Source organism: Mandrillus leucophaeus, unplaced genomic scaffold (genome assembly GCF_000951045.1).
Source record: "Mandrillus leucophaeus isolate KB7577 unplaced genomic scaffold, Mleu.le_1.0 Scaffold690, whole genome shotgun sequence".
Classification (NCBI taxonomy): Eukaryota; Metazoa; Chordata; class Mammalia; order Primates; family Cercopithecidae; genus Mandrillus; species Mandrillus leucophaeus.
Genome location: NW_012107475.1, coordinates 629,996 through 655,167, shown reverse-complemented (window position 1 = coordinate 655,167; position 25,172 = coordinate 629,996). Strand labels below are relative to the sequence as shown.

General features: G+C 38.2%; 1 protein-coding gene across 1 annotated transcript in view; it reads left to right on the top strand.

Moving 5' to 3' along the window:
* Positions 1–25,172, top strand: part of SIM1 (single-minded family bHLH transcription factor 1) — a 74,381-nt gene that overhangs the window by 27,065 nt on the left and 22,144 nt on the right. The window contains exon 10 of the mRNA XM_012002616.1: positions 16,923–17,091. Coding sequence (XP_011858006.1) covers positions 16,923–17,091 — 169 coding nt within the window. The remainder of the gene's footprint in view (positions 1–16,922; positions 17,092–25,172) is intronic.

Here is a 25,172-nt window from a genome sequence, read left to right as displayed (position 1 = left end):
GTGTTTATTTTTTCTCCCTTCCCCAGTCCCACAACACACAAACCTCCAAGCTTTGTGCTCTTTGTATGTGGTGATTTCTGCAGTTTGGTCAGGCTCACTCTGTTTTTCACTGCTATCATTGATACTCTAAAGGGAGCAGAGATTTCCATGCAGAGGGAGAAACGTCAGCATTTATGGAGCACTTTCTTTGTGCCAGGGAGGCATAGTCTCTTGCCATTCCCAAACTGGTACTGATATATGATTAAAATGTTCACTCAGCTTTAGTAATGAATATGTTTTTTTTTTTTAGCATCTAGACTACAACACCATTTAAAATTTTTTTAGGGATATCAATATTCGGAATGCAAATCTTATTGAAATGAATACACTGTGCTACTGAGTATATGATGGGTATATTTCAAAAATTATTTTCAGAAAGAAAATATGAGGTATATATTAGGATGACAAACACCAGCAGATTGGAGAAAAGGGAGATGCAAAGTCCTTATACAGCTTGTTCCAGATTTGCAGGGTCAGAGGGTCTCATTTGATATTATCATCCTGTTGTTATTAGAATATGATGCAATCTAAACCTTAGGCTTCTTAGCTGGATGTTTCAGACTCTGAAAAACATAGCAATGCATTACAAGTTATTTGAAAAATATGTTATCAAATGAGGTATCATAATATTTTATCCTATGACATGGCATATTAGTTAAGAGGTTGGGCTCTAGAATCTAGGGTCTATTGTCTGTTCCCTAGCACTGCCATTCATTAGCCCAATGACTATGAACAAATTGCTTAACTACACTATCTCTATATTTTTTAAAAATCTGCAAAATGGGCCGGGCGTGGTAGTTTATGCCTGTAATCCCAGCACTTTGGGAGGCTGAGGTGGGTGGATCACGAAGTCAGGAGATCGAGACCATCCTGGCCAACATGGTGAAACCCCATCTCTACAAAAACACAAAAAATTAACCAGGCATGGTGGTAAGGGCCTGTAGTCCCAGCTACTCGGGAGACTGAGGCAGGGGAATAGCTTGAACCTGGGAGGCAGAGTTTGCAGTGAGCCAAGATCGCACCACTGCACTCCAGCCTGGTGACAGAGCAAGATGCTGTCACACAAAACCAAAAAACAAACAACGACAACAACAAAAACCTGTAAGATGCAGGTAGTAATAGGTTCTACCTCATAGAGTCAATTGGAACATTTAATGAGATCATGTGTAAGGTTGGTGGCTCTGTGCCCGACACAGTAACACTGAGTACATGTGAATTATTACAGTGGTTATTTTAGTGAAACTGAATAAAGTAATTTTTGTCCTGCCAATGAACACAAAATAAATGTGTGTGAGTCTTTGAACTGAAGGGGGGAAAGCATGAGTCTTAGGAAGGCAGAGAGTGGCCCAAGAACAAGAAATCAGCAATTATGTTGATGCATCTGGAAAGATCCTCCTTCAACTGGTTAGAACTAGTGGCCTTTAAGCATTCATAAAAGGCTTATTGAACACCTATTATATATCAAGCACTGTGCACAGTTCAGAGGACATCAAAATGAGTAAGGCAGTGCCTGCAGGAAAAAGAAATAAGCATATGTCCAAGCTGTATCCTAGCCTGATTTCCCTGTGGGCTTGCTGGTAACTGAGATGCCTTTATGGAGGAAAGTGTGTGCATCCACAATTAGAAGGAAGACAGCCCAAAGCATCTTGGCACTGTTTGGGTCACTCCTGAGGAAAGAGTTCACAGGTGTAGTCAGACTGCTTTCTGGCTAGATAGTAGGAAGGGAGGAGAGACAGTGGGAGGAGTTGGACACCTTGGAAGGGGTGTGTGTGTGTGTGTGTGTGTGTGTGTGTGTGTGTGTATGATGTGTATGGTAAGGGAGTTCATGACTGGCAGCAAAGTAACTGTCTACAGATTAAGGAGTTCAACTTTAACTCTCTCAAGGACGTTGCCCAGGGTGGGCCCTGTGTATCTCATTGCCTCAGGGAGAGAGAGCAGTTGTGTTGATTTTTGTCCTGTTGGAATGATGTTTTGTCCTGCTCTAAATGGGATTTTTCAAAATTTTGGGGGTTGAGTTCTGATAGGATTATGAATCTCAGTGAGTTTTTCAATTAAAGAATTATTCTAGATTCAAAATAGTCTTTGCAGATTTATTACATTTGAAATACATTGTCAATTTTTTTTAGATGTTTGTAATTTTTTTGCTTCTTTTTTCTTTTATAAGAGGTAATTCTCAGGCATTGCTGCTCTGTCTGGGAGAGACTGCGAGGTGGTTGTTAGCTCTAAGCTGAAAGAAGGGTGGCATGTTGTTTTGTTCATTACATGCTTAGGAAGGCTGAGGAGTAAGACAGACTCACATTTGAAGGGTGGCTGCTTTGTGTGAGAGGTCAGAGAGGTAAAGTGACTCAGCCAATACCATATAGCTAGTGAGTGGTCCAGCGAGCATACCAACCCAGGGCCTGGACTCCAGCATCCACCTGATTTCCTCTTTGGCATGTTTTCTTTAAGTGGATAATGCTGTTTTAGGGTGAACCATATGAAATTGTCACTTCTATACATTAAAACCGTTCAATATTGGCAATTTTATATGATTCCACCTAATATTTACATAGTCATTTATGATATTTTGCCAATATTTTGCATGGTCTATGGATAGTTTACCCCCTTTTTTAATATGGGGTCTCCACAAGGTGACTCGGTTTCTTCAGAGTTTGGGTATATTTGGAACCTACTCAATTGCCAGTCAATATCTTGAGCCCATCTCTTCTTCACTAATGTTAGCATCAACAGTCATGATGTTTTCACAAAACAACAACTGACATATCACCCACAGAACATTATTTTATTTAGAACATTTAATATTTTACCAGGATTCAAATGGGAGCTGCTGTCTTTACTAGAAGAATATTTTTTCTTTGATTGATTGCTAAATGGATAGGGCCTGTGAATGGATCCTTTTTTCCCCCCGCCCCAGGGATTTCTTGTTCAAACAGAATTTGTTGTATCCACATCAGTAAAGCCGTGCTAATACGGGCTGCCAGCCAGATTGTAGAAATAGCCTCATTATATTGAACTGGATATCATAATGGTACCCATTAAGGTGGGATTCTCTCTGTGTTTGTGCTTTTAAACCCAAGTCCCTTGCCACTTTTTACATCTCTCCAAGAATAGCAACATTCTCTGGTAAAATGCAATCTTAGAATGTGCTGTCTCTCACCTCTTCCTACTGAAAACCATTAACAAAAGTAGAATCCTTGGTTCTGAGCATTCTTACGGGTTTGCAGCTGCTCTTCAGTCATTCATTTTACTCTCGTGCTTATAATGACTATAATGTGTTCTTGTGACTGAACCAGGAGCTTCACTTGTTTCAATACCTCCCATTAATTGATATTGGTGTCCAAACAAGTGACAGTCAAAGAGCTGCTTGTTATCAGATCAAACCAAACGCATCACAGAGTTTTTCATTTTAATTTTGATAAACCATTAAGAGACTAATAGTATTGGAAGGCACAGCATTTATATTCACTGTTGAAATCTTACCACAGTCCTGGCATAGTGAAGTATCTGTTGTGTTGGATTTGGATAACGGACCCTTGCAGGGTTACAGCTCAGGAATGCTAGAAGAATGGCGCCCACAAAGGGCAGGGCAGAGTGAGTGTCAATTTCATTCCTCCAATTAGAGCAGTTAAAGAAATAGCAATGTGCAGGATAGCATTTTATTGTGAAGGCTAAGTGAAAACCAGGAGGAAAATATTTAGAGACGTTACAAGGCACTTTACAGTCTAATCTCTTTTCTATTTGTGTCTCTTCTTGGTTGACTCAATAGGACCTTCATTATAAACAAATTTCTATCATTAGAATCAGCTTAATCTCTGTTGTTATAATTAAGGTAATGGATAAGAAATGTTTTAGAGTGTAGTCCTCTCTATGACAAGCTGGGGATTGTTCATGCATTCACTCAGCAAATATTTCCTCAGTGCCTACTGTGTGCCAGGCCCTGGTAGGGCTACAGTGTGGCTGAAAGAGACAAAGTCCCTACCCTCATGGAATGTAAGTTTTAAAAATATATATATATAGTATACATTATATATGTAAAATAAATGTGTGTGTGTGTGTGTGTGTGTGAGAGAGAGAGAGAGAGAGAGAGAGTCTTGATCTGTTGCTCAGGCTGCAGTGCAGTGGCAAGATCATGGTTCACTGCACCTTGACCTCCCAGGCTCAAACGATCCTCCCATGGCCTCAGCCTCTGCAGTAGCTGGGATGGCATGCATATGCTACCACACCTGGATAATTTGAGCATAAATTTTAATATACTTATAAAATAATTATAAAGGAATAAAAAATGTCACATAATATCAGAAAGTGATAGGAGAAAAATTAAGCAGGACAAAGAGGTGGGAATGGTCAGAAAGGCTTCTCTAAAGACTCATAAATGAAGGAAGGGGCCAGCCATGTGGAGTCTTACAGGGAGAGTATTCCCAGCAGAAGGAAGTGAATGCAAAGGCCCTGAGGTGGAAACCTGCTTGGCATGTTGAGGAACAGAGAAGGTCACTGTGGTGGCCACCAAGTAAGAGAGGGGGAAGAATGGAAGGAAATGATGCTAGAAAAATAGTCAGGGCCAGATCGTGTTGGATCTTGAAGGTTTTGGGAAGCCGTTGGAGAATTCTGCACACGGGTGTGACATGATCTGATTGTATATGAAAAGATCATTCTGACTAGTTTGGAGAATAGGCTTTTGGGAGTATGGGTGGTGGAGACAGAGAATACCATTGAGAAATGATTGTAATTGCCACAGTGAGGGAAGATGATGGCTTGAAACATGGGGTAGTGGTGAGGGGTCAGATTTGGCATACATTTTGAAGATAGGCTCAGTGGGATTTGAGATAGATTGGATATGGGATGTGAGAAGATGAAAGGGGTCAAGAACAACACCTAGATTTTTAGCCTCAGCAACTTGGGTAAATGGTGGGAAGGAACAGTTTAACAGGCAGAGGCGGCAACCAGGGTTGTGTGTGGACAACATGTTTAGCTTTGAGATGCCCATCATTCATCAGAGTGGAAATGTCACATAAGCACTTGAACCTGGGGGTCTGCGGAGTTGGGAGGTCTGGGCTAGATATTGGGGGTAAACAGTGTATGGAATTTAAAGTCAGCAGAGTGGATGAGATACCCAGAGCGTATGTGTTAATAGAGAAGAGAAGCATCCTGAAGACTAAACCCTGCGGCTCTGCAATGTTTTGGGTTCTGCAGAAATAAGAGGCACTCAAAAGGAGGTTAAGAGGAAACAGGCAGTTGGGAGTAGGGGTGGGAGTACTTCACTGAAAGATATCCAGTGAGGTATGCCTTGGGGAAAGTGTGAAGCTTGAATTTTGTCCTTGGAACCCTCCCTTTTCAGTGGTTTCTTATCTTCTCTGTGGTCTCCTTTCATCTGATTCCTTTCATTTAAAACAATAACAACAACAACTCAGATAACAACTGCTTTAGTTCTCAAAGTATGGCCCCTGATTGCAGCATCAGTACCATCCAGTGGCTTGTTAAAAATGCAAATCATTGGGCTCAACCGCAGACCTACAAATGAGAAACTCTAAGGGAAACAGCCCAGCAAGCTGTTTCTGAGGCGTGTTAACACACTCTTCAGGTGCTTCTGAGGCGTGCTGAAATTTTAGAACTACTGCTTTCAGGAAAGTAGCTGATAAACTAAACAATAAATGATAACAAATGAGGCATACACTATTATCTCTCTCTCTCTCGTTTTTAGAGATAGGGTGTTACTCTGTCACCCAGGCTGGAGTGCAGTGGCATGATCATGGCTCATTCAGCCTCAAAACGCTGGGCTCAAGCAATCCTCCTGCCTCAACCTCTCATGTAGCTAGGATTACAGATGTGCACCACTATGCCTGGCTAATTGTTTTTTATCTTTTGTAGAGATGGGGTCTTGCTATGTTGTCCAGGCTGTTCTTGAACTCCCGGCCTCAAGCAGTCCTCCCACTTTGGCCAATGAATGAGTCATCACTCATCCAGCCCTACTATTATCTCTTTCTGGGCCATCGGCTTAAGATAAATAGATTAAAATATGAATAAATGAATTTTAAGCATCAGCTATTAGACCACTATTCAGACATCTTCATCATGGCCAGGGAACTTTCTCAAGCCCTATAAATCATAAAAACTGGCTGCTGCTGCCTATTCTGTCTTTGGTAATGGGCTCCGTTGATAACTATGTATTCTGTATAGTAGTATGCAAGTTCTCTGACTTCAGGTATAGAGACAATGAAAATTTTGGTATTTTAGTGGGCAATCTGAAATCCCTAGCAACTACTCAGAACTTATTTTGTTTAAACGCAACTTATCTACCAGGCAATTTAAAATAATGTCTGAATACTGAAGCACAGAATAATACTAATAATAATGGTAGGACATTTGTTGAATTGTGGATTTTTATTCATAAAATAAATCTCAAATTTATTTTAGTCATTTAAATAATAGAGTTTGATGTATATTTAGCCAAGCATTACAGTAGTAAGGGCTTTAAGGAGATTAGAAATAAATGAATCCAATTAAAGAACATGTCTATGAGATTTGATATGTCATAGGTATGAATGAACTGTTTGCACAGCAACTGTAAAGAAACCATTAATGATTAACTATCTAGAAGAGGTTTAATCAAGAATAAATGTTATAGGACATATTTTAAAATATTTAAGTTAAACAAATGAAGATTTGTGCATTTGAAAACATTGCATCATGCCATCATTTTTTGCGGTGTCATTTTCTGGGGAGTTCAGAATCTGAGGCTCTACTTTTCTATAATCTACAGAAATGCCAGTGTCTTTGTGTTGTACAGAAAAGGGCAGAGCTTCCAACCTGCTGTGAGGCTTGGCCTTATGGGGTCTCCCCATGTGAGATCCTGTGGGGAATTTGGAGACTCTGTGGTCTTGGGTATGGGGTCTAAATTTCCCAGTGTCGTGGAAAATTATTTTATGATTATAGGTAACTTTTTTTGTTCCTGGAGTTTGTGTGGAGCTGAAAACAGGAGGTATGCTCTTTTCACCCCTCCACCAGAGGATACTTTTAGGGTTTAGGAATCAGTTTTGCTAAGAACTAGGTAGGAAAGCTGTTTCTGTGATAATAGAACCTCAACCAAATGTAAGATGTTCAGTAATGGGATCTTCCATTACTTATCTTTTTTAAGTATTGGAAGACTTCTAAAGGGGAGGTACACTTGAAAGACACTAGCTTAATAAATGACAGTGAAGGGTCTGGTGAGGGGGATGGACACAGAGGGTGGGGAGGTGGGAAATAATGGAAAAGAGGGGGCCAGAATAACATATGTGTATTTTATTTCCTAGTTTTTGAAAATAAAAGAAGTAATACAAATGTGATTGATATTAATATGATATTAATATTACATTTTCTTTATATTTGATTCTTTTCTAGAACTGGGCTACAATTAGGAGTTTAGATTGTGGAAGAAGAGACTGACAATTTTAAATATATGCCTCATTTGAAAGAGGCAGCATATTTTGTGTTTATTCAGATCTAACTTTTAAAGACCAACACCCTCTTCCAGCCTCCAAGAAAATAAGAAACAGAAAAAATATAAGGTCAATAGAATGTAGAACTTCAACCTGAAGGATTCACAAATATATTTAAACTTTAGTAGCTAAATACGGAATGAATTTCTGAGCAGAATAAAGTTCCTTAGAACAAAAAATGTGGCCCCCACATTAGGGTTTACTTCATTTGAACAATGACAAATGTACCATTTATAAGCCACATTAAACTAAATTGTTTTAAGAAAGTTCATGACAATACTTTATTTTTTTTTCAATTGTGGTAATAATTTAGATTATATTGTCCTAAGAAGGAAACAGAAAGTCATATAGCTCACATGAAAGCCTTCAGAGACAGATAATTCTATAAGGTAGGAAGGGTGGAAAACAGATCAGAAAGTAAGTGAAACATGCAGGCACTGAGACAGCATGTGGATATTTTAAAATTACAGATGACATACCTGAGGAGCTGAACCTTGAGGAAAAGGAATTTACTAATGCTTTCTCTTTTGTAATTTAATATACACAAAGAAGAAATTCTGGAAATGTAAAGAAAGTTTTAATATGAAATGAAAAGTACCTGAAATTTGCCTCAATTAGTATTTTTTTAAAAGAAATATTTTTCTGATTGTAAAAGTCATACATACTAGAGAAAAAATTAGGGTAATGCAGAGATGTTTAAAGAGAAGATGAAAGACATCTTTAATCCATTTTCGAATATCAACTAAATATTTTAGTTTATTATCTCTCAATATGCATATAGAGTACATGTCAAAGAGAGATAATTTTTTACTTTTTTATGTATATTTTATGTCATTAGAGTAAAAATATTTAATAACTGCATAATATTTTATCACAAGGATATATCATAATTTAGTAATTCTATTATTGTTGGTTCTTCTTATTTCATTATTTATAATTAAACTTAAGAGATTATGCTGTGATAAACACACTTGTATACAGTTTCTTTTCTTTTTATTTTGAGACGGAGTCTCACTCTGTCCCTCAGGCTGGAGTGCAGTGGTGCACTCGGCTCACCGCAATCTCTGCCTCTGGGTTCAAGCGATTCTCCTGCCTCAGCCTCTCGAGTAGCTGGGACTACAGGCATGTACCACCATGCCGGGCTAATTTTTTGTATTTTTTGTAGAGATGGGGTTTCACCATGTTGACCAAGTTGTTCTCAAACTCCTGACCTCAAATGATCCACCCGCCTTGGCCTCCCAAAGTGCTGGGATTACAGGCATGAGCTACTGCGCCCTGCCCTGTATACAGATTCTTGATGCTTATCTCTAATTATTTTTATAAGATATATTCCCAGAGGTGGAATTACCATAGTTCCCCCTTATCCACAGTCTTGCTTTCTGTGGTTTCAGTAATATGAGGTCAACTGTAGTCCAACAATAAGTGAGTGCAATGCAATTTTGAGAGAGAGGGAAAGAGAGCATGTTTACATACAATTACAGCATGTAGTTATAATTGTTCTATTTTATTACCAATTATTATTGTTAATCTCTTATTATACCCTATTTTAAAATTAAACTTTATTATAGGTATATAATAAAGTGTGTGTGTTTTCCTATACATACATTTCCTATAATGTATGTATAGGGTTTGGCACTATCCATGATTTCAGGCACCCACTAGGGGTCTTAGAATATACTCCCTTGGATGAGGGGACACTAGTGTGCTGAATTTAAGGTATGAACATTCTTAAAACTCTTGATAAGCACTACCAGTTTACTGTCTTACTAGTAGTATATAAGAATGTCCATTTATTTCACTTTATCTTCATTTGGATTTATTGTCATTTAAAATTTTTTGCTAATTTGAAAGCAAAAATGGCACCCATTAGCTGCTTTAATTCATTTTACTCGTGAGGTTAAACCTTTACAAAATGTTTCTCAGCAATTTGTGCATTGTTCATATATTTTTTCTTATTTTTCTACTGCAGATATATTGTATTTCTTGTTGATTTGCAGAAGTTATTTCTCTGGGCGTCTAAAACACTATCTTTCTAATTCCTTCAATACAATTGTAATAGTCCAAATAAATGCCTGAGGATGAAATTAATTTAAAATTCCAATTTGGCTAAGTATCACATATGCTGAGCCTGAATTATAATTTCATAAAATAAGTACATTTTATTAATGTGCATAACAGTAAACCATGATTTGCTTTTTTAAAATTTAAGACCTTACAGAACTTCAGAATGATCATTATTAATTATAATCTGAGAATTTAAGAATCTCTCACATAAACTTACTTACTTAGCAGATATCTCTTTCTCATTTATGTAAAAATATTTACCAGTATTTGAATTTTTATTCATTTGGATTTGAGATGAGCAAAAGTTTATTAAAAGATAATTATTTTGTTAATCACTTGCAAGTGAGCATCTGTTCTATGTGAGATACTGTCTAGACAGTAAATAAAGGCTGTTATAAGAAGGAATTTAGAAGGAGGTTATCAAGATATGAAGCCACCACACTGTAAGACAGAACATTAGAAATGCCAGTCGAGTGGTTGAGGCAGTGAATGGTATAGGAACTCAGAGGAAGGAGCTGGGAGAAATCGCTGTGGCCTGGAGGGGTGGGGGAACAAATTTAGATGTAGTGTGATGGCAGATCTGGATTTAGCTATATTTCCACTTGTTCCATGGGTTGGTATGAAGGTATTAAACAATCTCTGTTATGAGGCTGGTTGACTTTGGCACATCTTATCAACATTTCACAATTTTTTTGCCTTACTTTTTGGTTGTTATTGTTTGCCTGTTGATTACACTCATGTCTTTCCATCTTGAAATTACAATGTGATAGCAAACTTTGTGTCTGAACCATTCCTTACCCTTGTTATGCCATCCACTCCATAGCATGTTGGATGAAACCTTCAAAGTGGAGAAGAAAGATGGTTTCTAGGCAGAGGCAATGTATGTTTATGTAAAACCAAAGACTTTGGGACAACTATTAAAATCACCAGATCAAATGGAGAAAACTACAAGGAGCAAACATAAATCCACTTATTAGTATGAGACTATTACAATTTCCAAGGGTGCCTTAGCCTAATTTCCCAGCAGATTGTCTTAGTCTGTGAGCCCCTCGCAGTATTCCTTCTTGTCAGCTCTCTCTGCTGGGCTCCATGGGAGCTTGAAAATGAAACATAAAGTAGGTCTCTCTGCTGCGGACGTTTACCCAGTGGCCAGGCGGTAACTCTGCCAGAATATAAAGAAGGTCATGCACTTCGTGTAACAGTGACTCTAGAATCCAATTAAAAAGTTTAGTGTAAGGCACAGTCATTCCCACCTAATCCGATCACGGTTTAATGCAATCCTCTGCTTATTTCAATCAGCGCCTTTGGAGCCAAATCAATTGTATGTCTTTGTTTCCACGTTTTCCTTGGTAATTTGATCACCTTCAGCTGTTTAAAAAAAAAAAGCTCAATCGGGAAATCTGGCAATCTCTTTTAAGAATTGCCACATAACATAAAGCCAACAAAGAAGCTCCAGATTGGCCAGCCAACTCCAAATTGACATGACAGAAGCAAAAATAAAGTTGTCTAAAATGAAAGTGGAATATGGTGGGGTGGAAGAGAAAAGTTATTGCAAATAATCTTGAATCAACAAGAACTGATGAAATACTGTTCATTGCTTTCTCTGTACACTCATTCAAACTCACTTGAAATTGTAAATAGCTCCAAATTTCTTTATAAATTAGTTTGGCTACTGGTATTATGGAGGCTATTCTCCCAGTTGAAATGATAGAAATAATGTGAATGCATTTCTCTAAATCTGACAATGCAGTTTTTGTGGCAAAGACACCTTCTATTGGCTTTCCAAGGGTGTCACGCTGAGCTTCCCATATGGCATGTTGGCATTTGCCTCATAAGTGGTCACGGTGTATTGCTTAAGGGAAGGCTGAGGAAGCCCAAAGATACAAAAATGGCCCCATTTTCTCTATTGGAATTTGAGTTATTTCAAATATGTACATGACTATTATAAAGTTTAAAGTAGACTCAGATGGTTAATTCTGCAAATTGAATGATTTCTGACTGCCTGTAATGGAATAAGAGGATTAGTTTGGTCTGTGCAAATATGGGTGAGATTGACAAGCTGCAAGTCCTAGTGATTGCAAATTTCCCATTTCAGATTGCTTTCAGAGCTGAGGCACCTGAAGATGTCTGGAGCTCTCTAGAAATCATTGAAGGGAGAAAAAAGTGTAAATTTTCCTCAGTAGCCTTTTGAAGGATATGTCAAATGCATGTGCCACAGTTCCTTTCCATATGCCAATCACGTCTGAGAGAACAGCATATACTGCCCTTGAGAAAGTTACCTCATGGAGCCCCAAACAGGGTCTGTGTGGCACTTTTCAAGAAAACTTTAGAAGGAGAGCAGTGCTGTCCTTCATTTAGAAAATTGGATAAGTCAAATTTCTTACCACACTGATTTAAGAGTCTAAGTTCTGTGCAGCTGAGTATTTTACTTTGTTCCACTCCATGAGGAAGCATTAAATATATGATTCTACTGAGCATGCATGTAACTTTGAGGACATATGCGATACCAGAAAGTGCCTCACGAAATGAAAGGAAGAGGGTAGGGCCAGACAATTTGTGTCTGGGTTAGGAGGAAGAAAATGGAGCTCATAATGTGATTTCCATCAGCATTTAGCCCTTTAAGCTATACAAGTGAAACGCTCAATTTAATAGAATTCTAAAAGTAAAACAAATGCTTTGTTCTTAGTGAATCTGCCATTCAGAGCTGCTCTTGGCAGCACATCAACCGTACTTGAAATAGCTTTAAGTGGGTATTTTTTATTGTGCTTTCCATCCTAGCACATCTTTTGAGCTGTTGGAGTTTTGAACAGAGAGGCAGGAAGGCCAAATTCCTCTCAGAGTGACTGTGTTGCCATAAGGTCCCCATTTGCTGACTTAGCAATAAAGAATTTACCTTAAAAAGTATTCTGGCCATACTGCAATAGATTTTAGAGGCCAAAAAGTAACAGAGTAAATTAAAATGGTCTAGGATTGTATTAGTCTGTTTTCACACTGCTGATAAAGACATGCCCAAGACTGGGAAAAAAAAAGAGGTTTAATTGGACTTACAGTCCCACATGCCTGGGGAGGCCTCAGAATCATGGCGGGAGGTAAGAGGAACTTCTTGCATGGCAGTGGCAAGAGAAAATGAGGAAAAAGCAAAAGCAGAAACCCCTGATCAACCCATCAGATCTTGTGAGACTTATTCACTATCACAAGAATAGCATGGGAAAGACTGGCCCCCATGATTCAATTACTTCCCCCTGGGTCCCTGATATGCAATTCAAGTTGAGATTTGGGTGGGGACACAGCTAAACCATATCAGGGATAGAAAGGAATGAAATACAGCAAAAGGTTTTTATAATGAAATTTATTGTAATCATTACCAAAGTGAAACTATTGTTCTGGGGATAGCAGGTGCCAAAACTTGTCACAGTTTGGAAGGTAAGATATAATGCTATTTATTGAGCATTTACTATGTTCTAGGCACTGTGCTATGAGTTTTTCATAGAATATTTCATCTAAACTTCACCAAATCCAAGGCTAGTCATGGTGGCTCACCCCTGTAATCCCAGTACTTTGGGAGGCCAGGGCAAGTAGGATCACTTGAGCCTGGGAGTATGAGACCAACCTGGGCAACACAGAGAGATCTCGTGTTTATCAAAAATAAAAAAATAAAAAAATCAGTTGAGCATGGTGGTGCATGCCTATAGTCCCAGCTACTTGGGAGGCTGAGATGGGAGGATCACTTGAGCCAGGGAGGTTGAGGCTGCAGTGAGCCAAGATTGCACCACTGCACTTCAACTTGGGTGAGAGAGCAAGACCCTGTCTCAAACAAAACAAAACAGAACAAAATAAAAAAATTCACCAAATCCGTATGAGTTACAAGAAAGAAATTGAGGCCTATACATAGAGGCAGAGGTTAGCTTAAACCACTGATCAACCTGCCATCATGGTCTTCCGTTACATTTTGGTGGATTATTTTTGTATTTTTGATGTGTACCAAAGCATTAATATTTGTATTAATTTATCAAGAGTATTTGTATAACTCTTCTTATTTTTTTAGAGTTTTCATGTGAATATGTGAAATTTTAAACTATGTCTTGGTTTTAAATGTTATTTAAACCTATTTAATTTGAAATATTTCTGTTATTAGAAGCCATGCAAAAATTTTAGTAAGACTTTTTCAACAGTGAGATGCATACCCTGGGCGGGGGCGGGATCTGAAAGTGTGCAAGAGAAAAATAAATCCTTGCTTATTCCCTGCTTACAGCCATAAAACCCCTGGGCTGAGATGCAGCACTAGGAATGGGTTTACCAAGTTATTTGGCCAAACTTTCATGGGTGCACAATTCTTATTGTCTGTCTAGATCCTGTCCAGCAGAAACTAAATGTCTACTGGACTATTGTCCAATGAACGGAAGTGCATTTGACACAGGAAATGCCCAAGGGTGGAGGCTCTACCTCCTGTTAGAGTCCAGTTAACTTGGCTCACTGATGTCTAATGGCAGGTAGGTCAGAGGACTCATAGCCCATCTGAGTTTTTTATCGTGCAGAAAGGATATTGGGTTGCAAGTTATTAGTAGTCACTGGGGAAAACAATCTTTCTTAGTTTCATCCTTGTTATCGTCTTCCTCTTTCTTCTATGTGAAATACTGTGCAAATGGTCATTGGAATATAATAAAATATCTCTTAACTCTTGTCCTCTAGGGACTTAGAATCCACTGAGAAAGACAAGACATAATCACTTGAAAAGTAAGGCTAGAGGTGGAAAAGGATAGTTCTTGCTTCCTTCCCCACAATACTCAGGAACTGGCCCTGGTACCTTCTTCATGAGGGGTAGGAACTTAGTTCTTGTGTTCATTGATGTCTCCCTGTCCCCAGAACAGGGCCCCATACAGAAAAGACACTCAGTAAATATGGATTGAATAAATAGCTTTAGCAGTCAGGAAGGGCTTCATATAGGCAAGTGGGAGTTAAGAAGAGTTTTATAGGTTAAGAGGAACCAAGAGAGTTTAAAGTCAATTCAGGGACAACTGTTTGAATGAAGTAAGGGGTAGATGAAGGAAAATTTTGAAATATTTTCAAAAAAGCAAATGGGAGCAGCATTTTGAAAGTTATTCCATTTCTGACAGAGTGCTCAGAGTCTATATGGTCCTTAAAAGGAGTTGATTAGAGCTGAAAAGCAGACCAGTGATGGGATAGGACTTCCCAGGCCTGAAAGACAAATTGCAGGTTCACTTTCTAAATTTTTACTGTTTATGTAGAAGAACATTTTTTTTTTTTTAAAGAAAGCTTGCATTGAGTGGATAGATTATTTGATAGGAAGCCATTGTAATTTGCTGATATACATCACTTCCCTGTGTTTTGTGGCAGTGATATTGTTGGAGCTGTTTTAGCTGGTTTATATTCTTACTCACTTAAGAGTCTCCTTGTCTGAATTATATTTTATCCATTTTAAATTGACAAGTAAAAAATGTATATCTGTGATGTACAACATGATGTTTTGATGTATGTATACATTGTGGAAAATCTAAATCAAACTAACATGTGCATTACCTCACATACTCATCATTATGTCTGTGTGTGTGTGTGTGTGCGCGTGTGTTTGTGTGGTGAAAATATTTTAAATCTACTCTATTAGCAATTTTCAAGTACTGAATTATACTTTTGCTTTTGCCTGATCTTGCTATAGAAGAACCAATAGGGACAAAGAAAAGAAGATAACTGAATATTTGCTGATCACTGGATATTTGCTGATAACTGAATGTGCTGGTCACTTTTACATATATGATTTTATTAATTTATTGGGTTTTAGGCTGGATGCAGTGGCCTACGCCTGTGATCTCAGCACTTTGGGAGGCCAAGGTGGGTGGATCACCTGAGGTCAGAAGTTCGAGACCAGTCTGGCCAACATGGCAAAACCCTGTCTCTACTAAAAATACAAAAATTAGGCAGGCATTGTGGTGGCTACCTGTAATCCCAGCTACTTGGGGGGCTGAGACAAGAAAATCGCTTGAACTCAAGAGGTGGAATCCACAGTGAACTGAGATTGCGCCACTGCACTCCAGCCTGGGTGACAGAGTGAGACGCTGTCTTTAAAAAAAAAAAAAATTATCAGGCTTTATATGCTTCTCAATCCGAAGACAATTAAAAATGCATGTAAAAAATTTTAAAAGGCAAACCCATTAGAGAATCAGAGAAAGTGAAAAATAAGAAAAATAAGAGAAGCCAGTGGAGTGTGTTGCACAAAATGCATGGCATGAGGACTTTGTACACTTGCTAGAAGTGATTACAAATCAGACTCAGGGCTTGGGGACTTTTGACTTTTAGTGCAAAGAGGGAAACTTGATGAGCTATATGATTCACAGTTTCATGAGATCAAAATAAATCAATTACCCGGGGCAGCCCAGTGAGTTCCGGAACCTGAGAGAAAATTCTCCCATGAGTCTTCATAAAGAAGACTCTCTAAAACACTTTATTTTGGCTGCCAGTGGAAAGGGTTAATGTCCTCTTATGAAAACTGAGGAGTCCAATGAGATTCACTGCTGTCTAGAAGCCAGCAGAGGTTGTATCTATGGGCAGGCCAAGGCTGTCATCTTCGGCCCCTAGATATCTCAAGTATACCTTTGAAATGAGCTTCCTAAGATAAGCTTCATACCACAGTCTGCAGTTATTATGTATGTTTATTTGTTTACTGTTTCTTCTCCCCAGTGTATTATAATCCACACAAGGGCAGGGTTTATAGGTATCTTATTTATTCTTACATCCTTATGTAGCACAAAGTCTGGTGTATATTAGGAACTCAATAAATATTTATTGAATAAAGGAAGGAATGGAAAAAACGGTGGTAAAATGTACCTAAAGTAACTGAATTAACCTGTTGAGAGGAATTGTTAACTATTTATAATCCTGCTTAAACTAGTTAGCTAACTTTAAGAATGCTTTGAATGTTTACGAGAATGATTGATCTTAGAACAGCTGACAGTAGACATTCTCCTTATATTGGTGGTAGACATGCTACCAATAATCTGGTAGCATCAGATGACCACCCCACATAAGAAACCTGTAGAGTAGGTTGTTTAATTCATATCTCATCAAAGAGCTCACAGAAGTTCAGAAAATATGAATTATGTGCTTATTTTCCACTTAACTAATACAAATAATGAGAAATACATTATTATCAGCACACTAGTTAAATATTAGGCCTTGCTAGAATAATCCAGGTGCTTGTGGAAGTTAGTTATAGGGCTAACTTTTGCTTGCCTTCTTTTCAAATATGGATTACTATCATTCCTGATGAGAGTATGCATGAATCCATTTCCTATGGTGGCTGATTAAGGGCTTTGTCCTTCCACCCTGCAGAGACACAGAATACAAAGGGCTGCAGCTCTCCCTGGATCAGATCTCAGTCTCCAAACCAGCCTTCTCCTTTACCAGCAGCTCCACCCCCACCATGACTGACAACAGAAAGGGAGCCAAATCCCGGCTCTCCAGCTCAAAGTCAAAATCCAGGACTTCCCCATACCCTCAGGTAAGTGCATTGCTGTTTTGCAACTTTGTTTTGGTGACATGGTTTGAACTTGAGGTTGAGAAAGTATTAAAACTGTTTGGAATGAATTATCTAGTTTTAATAACTAAAACTTCTGTAAATCTGCAAGGTTCTCTAAACTATCTACCTCCTTTTAAAATAACTGCTAGTAAAAATTTGAAAATTTGAAAATTTGTGGTTTACTGCATTAATATAAAGGTCACGAGAGTCTGGTTGTTGTCAGAACTATAACTTCTTTGTGATTTTGAGGAGATTGATCCTGAATTTCCCTCCCACCCAGTGAGTGAAATGATGTAGCCAGCAAAATAAAATACAGGAAACAAGAGCTCGATGTAGAAAAATGAATCTTGGGACGGGAACTAAAGAAGAAGAAAATTAAAAGGGGAAGGCAAAGGAACAAGGATACATGTTCCCATGCAGTTTGAACACAGACTGGCTATTTACTAGAAGGAATGAAATAAAGAGGGTCTTCCAGATGGCCGGAATGGTAGGAAAAGCAAATTCTTCTTATCTTTGCAAGGTAGAGAGAAGATGAGACCCCGAGAGGTATTCCAGAAACATTGCAAGGTACAAATAGGATTCCTGGTTCTTGGAAGAAAAAAAAATTATTTTTCTGTTCAGTTACAGACATAGAAACTAGACTATGTCAAGGTGTGTACACAGCTCTCCTGGCCTGAAGGAAGTAGGACAGGACTGAGAATTACCCATTCCCAATATCCTGTGGCCACCTCACCTCCATCCTTCTCTTTGAATAGCATCATGTCAAACCTCCTGCAGTTCACTAGAGTAGCTCGGGAAATGCTTCCTGGGCTAGTATAAAACCAAACTGGAGGCTGGGCATGGTGGCTTATGCCTGTAATCCCAGCACTTTGGGAGGTTGAGGGAGGGGATCACTTGAGGTCAGAAGTTCAAGACCAGCCTAGCCAACATGGTGAAACCCCGACTCTGCTAAAAATACAAAACTTAGCAAGGCGTAGTGGCATGTGCCTGTAGTCCCAGCTACTCAGGAGGCTGAGATTGGAGAATGGCTTGAACCTGGGTGACAAAGGTTGCAGTGAGCCGAGATCGCTCCATTGCACTCCAGGATGGGTGATGGTGAGACTCCATCTTGAAAAAACAAAAACAAAACCAAACTGGTTTCTGAGTCACTTATTCATCAAGTTGACCTTTGTCATTTATTTTAAAATATGTTTTGTAAGTAAAAATGACAATCCAGTAGGTATAGAAACTATTGTTTTCTTATTTGTCAGAGTTATGTTATTCTGTTGATATCTATAAGTGTATACTATTTGAGAAAATGTTGTTCACTGAACCAGTGGTCACTAAGAGGCTGCTATTTGCTAGATTATTTTAGTGGCTTGGTGTATGAAGATGAGCACAACATGGTCTCTGCCTCTAAGAGACTTACGTCACATGGTTTGAAGTCTTCCACAGAAGATCACGTTTCTTTACTCTGGCAAAAGAAAAGAGAGTAGATGTGTGATGCCCAGATGTTTTTCAGTGTACAACTTCCATTATAAGTACTGAGCACTTAATTTATAAAATATTACATTTTAGTCAAAGTCACTGCAGAGAAGAAGCTTTTTTTTCTTTTTTCTTTTTTGTAAGATGGAGTCTTGCTCCATTGCCCAGATTGGAGTACAGTGGTACGATCTTAGCTCACTGTAACCTCCGCCTCCTGGATTCAAGCGATTCTTCTGCCTCAGCTTCCCAAGTAGCTGGGATTACAGGCACCCGCTACCATGCCAGGCTAATTTTTGTATTTTTAGTAGAGACGGGGTTTCACCATGCTGGCCAGGCTGGTCTCAAACTCCCGATCTCAGGCAATCTACTCACCTAGGCCTCCCAAAGTGCTGGGATTACAGAGGTGAGCCACCATACTCGGCCAGGAGCTGCTTCTTTTTATGGAACATCTAATGAGAAACTTTTCTTATTGCTCTCTTGTACCTTGGGAAGAGAGTTTTATGGTTTCTTTTTACTGCTTGGAAAGATGGATTATGGCTTTGGGTAGTTCTCTCCTTTAATATGTAGATGTGTTGGACACATAGATGAAAGAAGAATTTAAATTAGGAGGTACTAAGTAGAAGGAGTTTGTCCATTGTTATATAGAAATTAAGCCACAAAAATAAAATCTCCCTATTGGACCCCCAAATCCTCACTGTCTAGTCTATGTTTTCTTTCATGCTCAGCTCTTAACAGCTAACATTTCTATTAGTTCACTCTAACAGGATACTAAATGTTTTAACTACCATTAGTTTACCCTTTCCATGGGGTAAGGGTAGGCGGAAAGGAGTTAACTGGAAAGTTATACACGTTCTATGATTTAAAGAAAAGGAACACAGATGAGTAGAAAGTAGAAAATTTTCTTATTTATTTATTTATTTATTTATTTTTGGAGACAGGGTCTCAGTCTTTTGCCCAGGCTGGAGTGCAGTGGCAAGATCCTAGCTCACTGCAGCCTCGAACTCCTAAACTCAAGCAATACTTCCCTGTAGTACCAGCTTTCTAAGTAGCTGGTACTACAGGCACACAACAATGTGGCCCATTAATTTTAAAATTTTTAAATACTTTTTGTAGACATGGGAGTCTCACTTTGTTGCCCAGGCTGGTCTTGAACTCCTGGCTTCAAGCCATCCTCCTGCCTCAGCCTCCCATAGTGCCCATTTTTCATTTTTTCTATCCAAAATTGTTCTTTCTTCTAGAAATGTTCTATGAAATGCACATGCACACACGTATGTCCACATAGGATTTATCTTAAAGTTTGTGTATTTGTTATTGTGGTTAATACTTATATAAACTAGTCCTTAGAATTTCAACCATATGTCTCACTTGAAATTGCACAGTCATAAATTAAGTTTACTTAACATTTATGTGCCTAGTTAAGGTTATTCTTTAATTGTGTTTAGATAATCATGGTACTAAATCAATCATTGACTGAGTTCCTCCTGCGTGAGTTGTTGATAACCTAGAGATCAGAATTGGAACATGCTATCCTTGCTAGTATAGACAGACAAGAAAGCAGGCATTTACAGTGAATTCTCATAGGCTGAGAGTTTCCTCTGGGGCACACTGGAAAATTATGGTGTCCAGGGCAAACTCATCACCGTTTCTGTTGGAAGAGGCAACTTAGAAGTCCTCCACCTTGGATTTTAAATTCTCAGAATTTTTAAAAATTAGCTTCTCAAAAATCTTATCTGGTCCAAATTGTTTGTATATTGTTAAGGAATAATTCACTTTTAATTTTCATGCATCATTGCTATTACATGTCTTTGACTTAGCAGATGCTAGCTGAATACCTGCATTAAAAAGATACTTCTCTGGTCATCATGATAGTTGGGAGTTAGGGGTTGGATTAAAAAGTGCTAGACTACAAAGAAGTGGTAAAAGAAATATCCTTAAGTTTTGCAGTACAGATGAAGTCATAAATTATATACTAGAATAAGTATTGTCTAGGAGATGGTATATACAAAGGACATTGCAGGTGGTATGAACAATATGGACTCTAGCCTGGCTGAGGAAGGTATTGTGGGAGACCTGGAGTCAAGGGTAGAACTCAGGCATATGGGCATAAGGGAAAGGAGAGGGGACTTCAGGAAGCCTAGGATTATGAGGAAATGCAGGAATAAATTGTTAATGTGATTGGGTCTGAGGGTGGAGTGGAGGAGGGTTGGTGTCTTTTAATGAGAACAAAGAATAAGTGATATATTTAGAAATATAGAGTGGTACCAACTATATGCTAGGCCAAAGAGTTTAGAGTTTGTTTTTTGGAGAACTAGTAAAGGTTTTGAACAGGAAATGAGAGGATTAATGTGATTGAAGCAAGGAAAACTATTTAGGGGACTAATTTTAATAGTCTGACGTGAGTCTATGAAGATCTAAACTAAAGTTCTCTCCTGAAATAAAAGGGACTGTAGAAGAAGAATGGATAAAATGTTTTATCCTTTGTTGCTTGTACCTTTTCTTGTCATAAATATATTCTGATCATTCATTATGGATTTAGTTGGAAATTATACTTTTAAAGCTTACTTTTAGTAGTTATTGACACACATATTAGATTCTCCTTTTTGTATTGATAGCTGCAAAATAAATTCCTTTTTTTGTGACTGAATGATAAAACTTTCAATTGTATTTAATTTTAAATATTTCTGTCCATTTTTTCAAAAATAAGGTGACAGTCTTTTTTGTTATTTACTTATTTACATATTTTTGGCATGCAAATTCACATTAAAATTTTCAAGAGGCAGTTTCCAGAGCAAAAGCAAAATTGGACTCATAGGGTAATGTCTTGTGCCTCTTTAGCTACTTATATAAATGGTGATTTAATGATTCTATCACTATTATTCATTAGGCTTTTTGCTCTGACTAGTATGTATCAGGCATATCTAGATTTCTAACAGATACCTAACAAATGGCAGTAATACTGCGTTTTGGAATTATGTAGGCACCCTTATACAAATATTCAAGACATGCACAAATTGTAATTTGCTACCACTGTAAGAATTAAAGAAAGAGGAGAGAAACATGCAGGGTAGCTTGCCAGTCAACAAGGACAGGTTTATTTTAGAAAATGAACCTGAGAGGGACTTCTGGCTGAGTTAGGTCAGAGCCACACTCTTTTACAGACTAAGAGTTTTTAAGGGTTCAGGGTGGGAGAGTTTATTAGAGGCTGGGACTGCTTCTGTGTCTCTTTGTTGTGCTTATCTGGGAAGGAGAGTTGTATGTCTGTTCCCATACATCTTCATGCAGCTGCAGGCATCCTCCGGAGTCGGCTTTTAGCTTCCTTATGTTAGTGAACCTGAAGGAAAAGGAATGTGCTTATTAAGGCCCACCGTTTTACTGGGGCCCATTGTATGAGGGTAAAGTTTGGCAGTTACCCAAGAGACTTCCCCACCACCTCCCTCTGTGCCCGAGCTGTCTTATCTTATTTTACTGTCTGCTCTTTCTGTCTGCTTGTAGTTAGAAGAGAAGTGATTTCCTTGAAATGCATGAGGCTAGAAAGGGAGCTGGAACTTAAAGTGGTGGTGTTTGTCCAAGATGATGGTGCTACTGCTCTGTCAACCACGACTCAGTTTGTCTCCATTAATAGATGAAACTTTAGGTCCCTTTCTGGTATGAGATACCCTTAGGAATGATGTTAGACTTGATTATATTATGACCACTTAATGAATGACTCAGTTATCTTTGTACCTCAAGGTATTACTGGGGACAGGAGAGGTCAAAATAAAATTGTTTTGAATGGTTTTGGAAAAATTGTAAGAAATATTACAGTTAATTTCCAAAGATTCTGCCCATAGCTACTGTGCTGCTGTATGGTGGCAATCTTACCATTATGACAGTTGTATTTTATTGTTATGACATTTGTTATGCTTATGAAAATAGCAATGTATTTTTCAGAGTTCTGTTGAATTAGAAATACTGAGTTTATATAATTTATTTCAAAGACTTTATCTGCTAGACATTGCTACAATATTTTCTGTCTATTTTAATAAAACTAGTTATAGCTACATTAACACCAGTTGGAGGTTATCTTGCCATGGTTTAGTCATGTCAATCATGAATAAATTGCCTCCTCATTCCAGAGTTTCCTTTTAAACTTCTCACTGGCATGTTTATAGTTACATTTATTACAGACAGTGCGTGCCATCCTGTTTTATTGTATCATCCTGCCCTCCTCTTGCCTTTTCCCTAGTCAGTAATAACCAATACACTATATAATTCAGTAATAACAGGGCATACAGAAGACTGTATGCTTCTGAAATCTGAAAGTATTTAATCACTTGCTACTGATACATTGTAACACTTGCAGATTTTATTCTACATCTGTTACCTTAAATAATCCCACAGAAATCTCTTAATTTTCATTGCCAGCAATCTGGCTTCCTTTTGGTGAAGGTAGAAACTCTTCCTTTGCAAAGGTTTTCTCTGATCTCAAAAATATGTTAGTGACTACTATGCTGAGAGACTGACTTTTTAAGTCACAGATATCAGAAGGGTCAATAATTTCTTAAGCATAGTTATCCCTTTATACATAGCACTTTGATCACTATTGGTATAGATATTCCTTCATTTCTTGTTTTATATGTAACACCCAAACATGTAATCCTGGACTACTAAAAACAAAAATTTTTAATGCATATTGCCAGAAAAATTCAGGTTATTTTCATAGAAAGTCTTATATTAGATAGGTGCATTTGTATTTCCTGTCCATGGATAAATTTGAGATTAGTCTTCTTCTCCTGTTGAAATTTTAGGAGATTATTAGAGTAGACCTTTATAATCTTTTTAGATGGTTTTCATAAATGAATCTCAGACTCACATTTTAGAAAACATTTTACTCAGTGGGGTGAAGCCTCTGTAGTTTGGTTTTTACTAACTCTTGCATTTAGTTAAGTACTATGATGTGCAGTAAAGTAATACAGGTGAACTCTTAAGAGACTAGGGTCTAGTTGGGCAGGCAAAGCTAACCTGTTAGAGAGGAATTATAAGATGTCATTGATCATGGGGCCTCAAGGCCACAATTTCTGCCCTTTTATTCTCTTGGCATATGACTGAGGCAAGGGGCAGACAGTGGTGTCCAGGGACTGTTGGCTTCTGCCCATCTATCCCTTTTCCCAAACAGGGTTTCTCCATGATTGCTTTATGAAATCACATTCTGTTCATACTATTCTCCATTAATTAACTTCTTTATACCCCCAAATTTATTTGTCATTATCCTGTTTTTCTAAACTGGGTCTCAGGAGGAACCAGCGTGCTTTTTTTCAAATAGGTTATAGTGAAGTCTGCTATAAAGGACACACAATCTTGCCGAGTGAATATGCATGGTAAAGGAGCACAGAGAAAGGGAACATTTTAGGAGACAGTGCAGAAGGGTGAAGAGATGGAAGGGAACTAACAGTAGAGATAGGCAAAAGTGGTTGTTTCCAATGCAGTTTATTTAACAGAGAACTTCTTTGGCCTTCACCTTGCTTTGGAGCACAACAGTATAAAATAGATATTTATGGTAGATAAAGTAGGTACATGGAATCAGATATAGGATTGTATACCTTTTTTGTTAGTTTACTTAAGCGGGTATATATGTTAGGTATAATATTTTATTGATGTTTACTATCATAACATCATAATACACACTGACACATGGCATTTAGAATGCATTCCTGATACTGAGAATTTAAAGATGACACATCTCATAAAAATTAAGTAAATGGATGGCTAAATTTAGTCACATTAGTTTTCTAAGTAAGGCGGCAGGAGTTATTGAATAAGAAAAGACCAATAAGAGGAAAAAATGAGAAAAAGTGGCATAAATGAGGAAGGTGAAATTAGACCTAGCAACAATGACATGGTAAAAGGAAGAAATTTTGGGGCAGTAAAGGTAAGGTTCATGAGGACAGAAGATGTTGCCCTTAGTAACCAGATTGCCTTGGCCACCTAGAAGTCCTTAGCAGATATTGAGTGAGTGCATGAGTGAATGGATGGATGATTCCCATCGAGGTGATGGGGTAGATGGAGAAAGAAGCAGGAGAGTGATGAGACATGTTAAGTCCTGAGGATACCATCCTCACCCCAGAAAGCAGATTCAATGGGCAAATTAAAATGTAAACATTGTTTAAACACATGTAATATGTAATGAGATAAAGGAATGTGGTGGTGTCAGTGTGGTATATGTGGTGGTGGTGGTATGTGTTGGGAGTTGACCTGCCCTTCCAGCAATGATCTGGAGGCAGGAGTTGGAAGCAGATAGTGAGAGAACCAATAGCCCCTAGGCTTAGAGAGCTCACATGTTAAGGGGAGTTATCAGCAGGATTGGGTTTATCCCTGTTTACAAGATTTGCAGAGGGGCTGCAAGATGACAGTTAATAAACCCCTGGTGTACTTGGGTGCCCCTTCAAGGACCAGACTCATGCTCACTCTGAATACCCTGCTGTGATTTTCTTTCTTTCTTTCTTTCTTTCTCTCTTGTTCGTTCTTTCTTTCTTTCTTTCTTTCTTTCTTTCTTTCTTTCTTTCTTTCTTTCTTTCTTTCTTTCTTTCTTTCTTTCTTTCTTTCTTTCTTTCTCTCTCTCT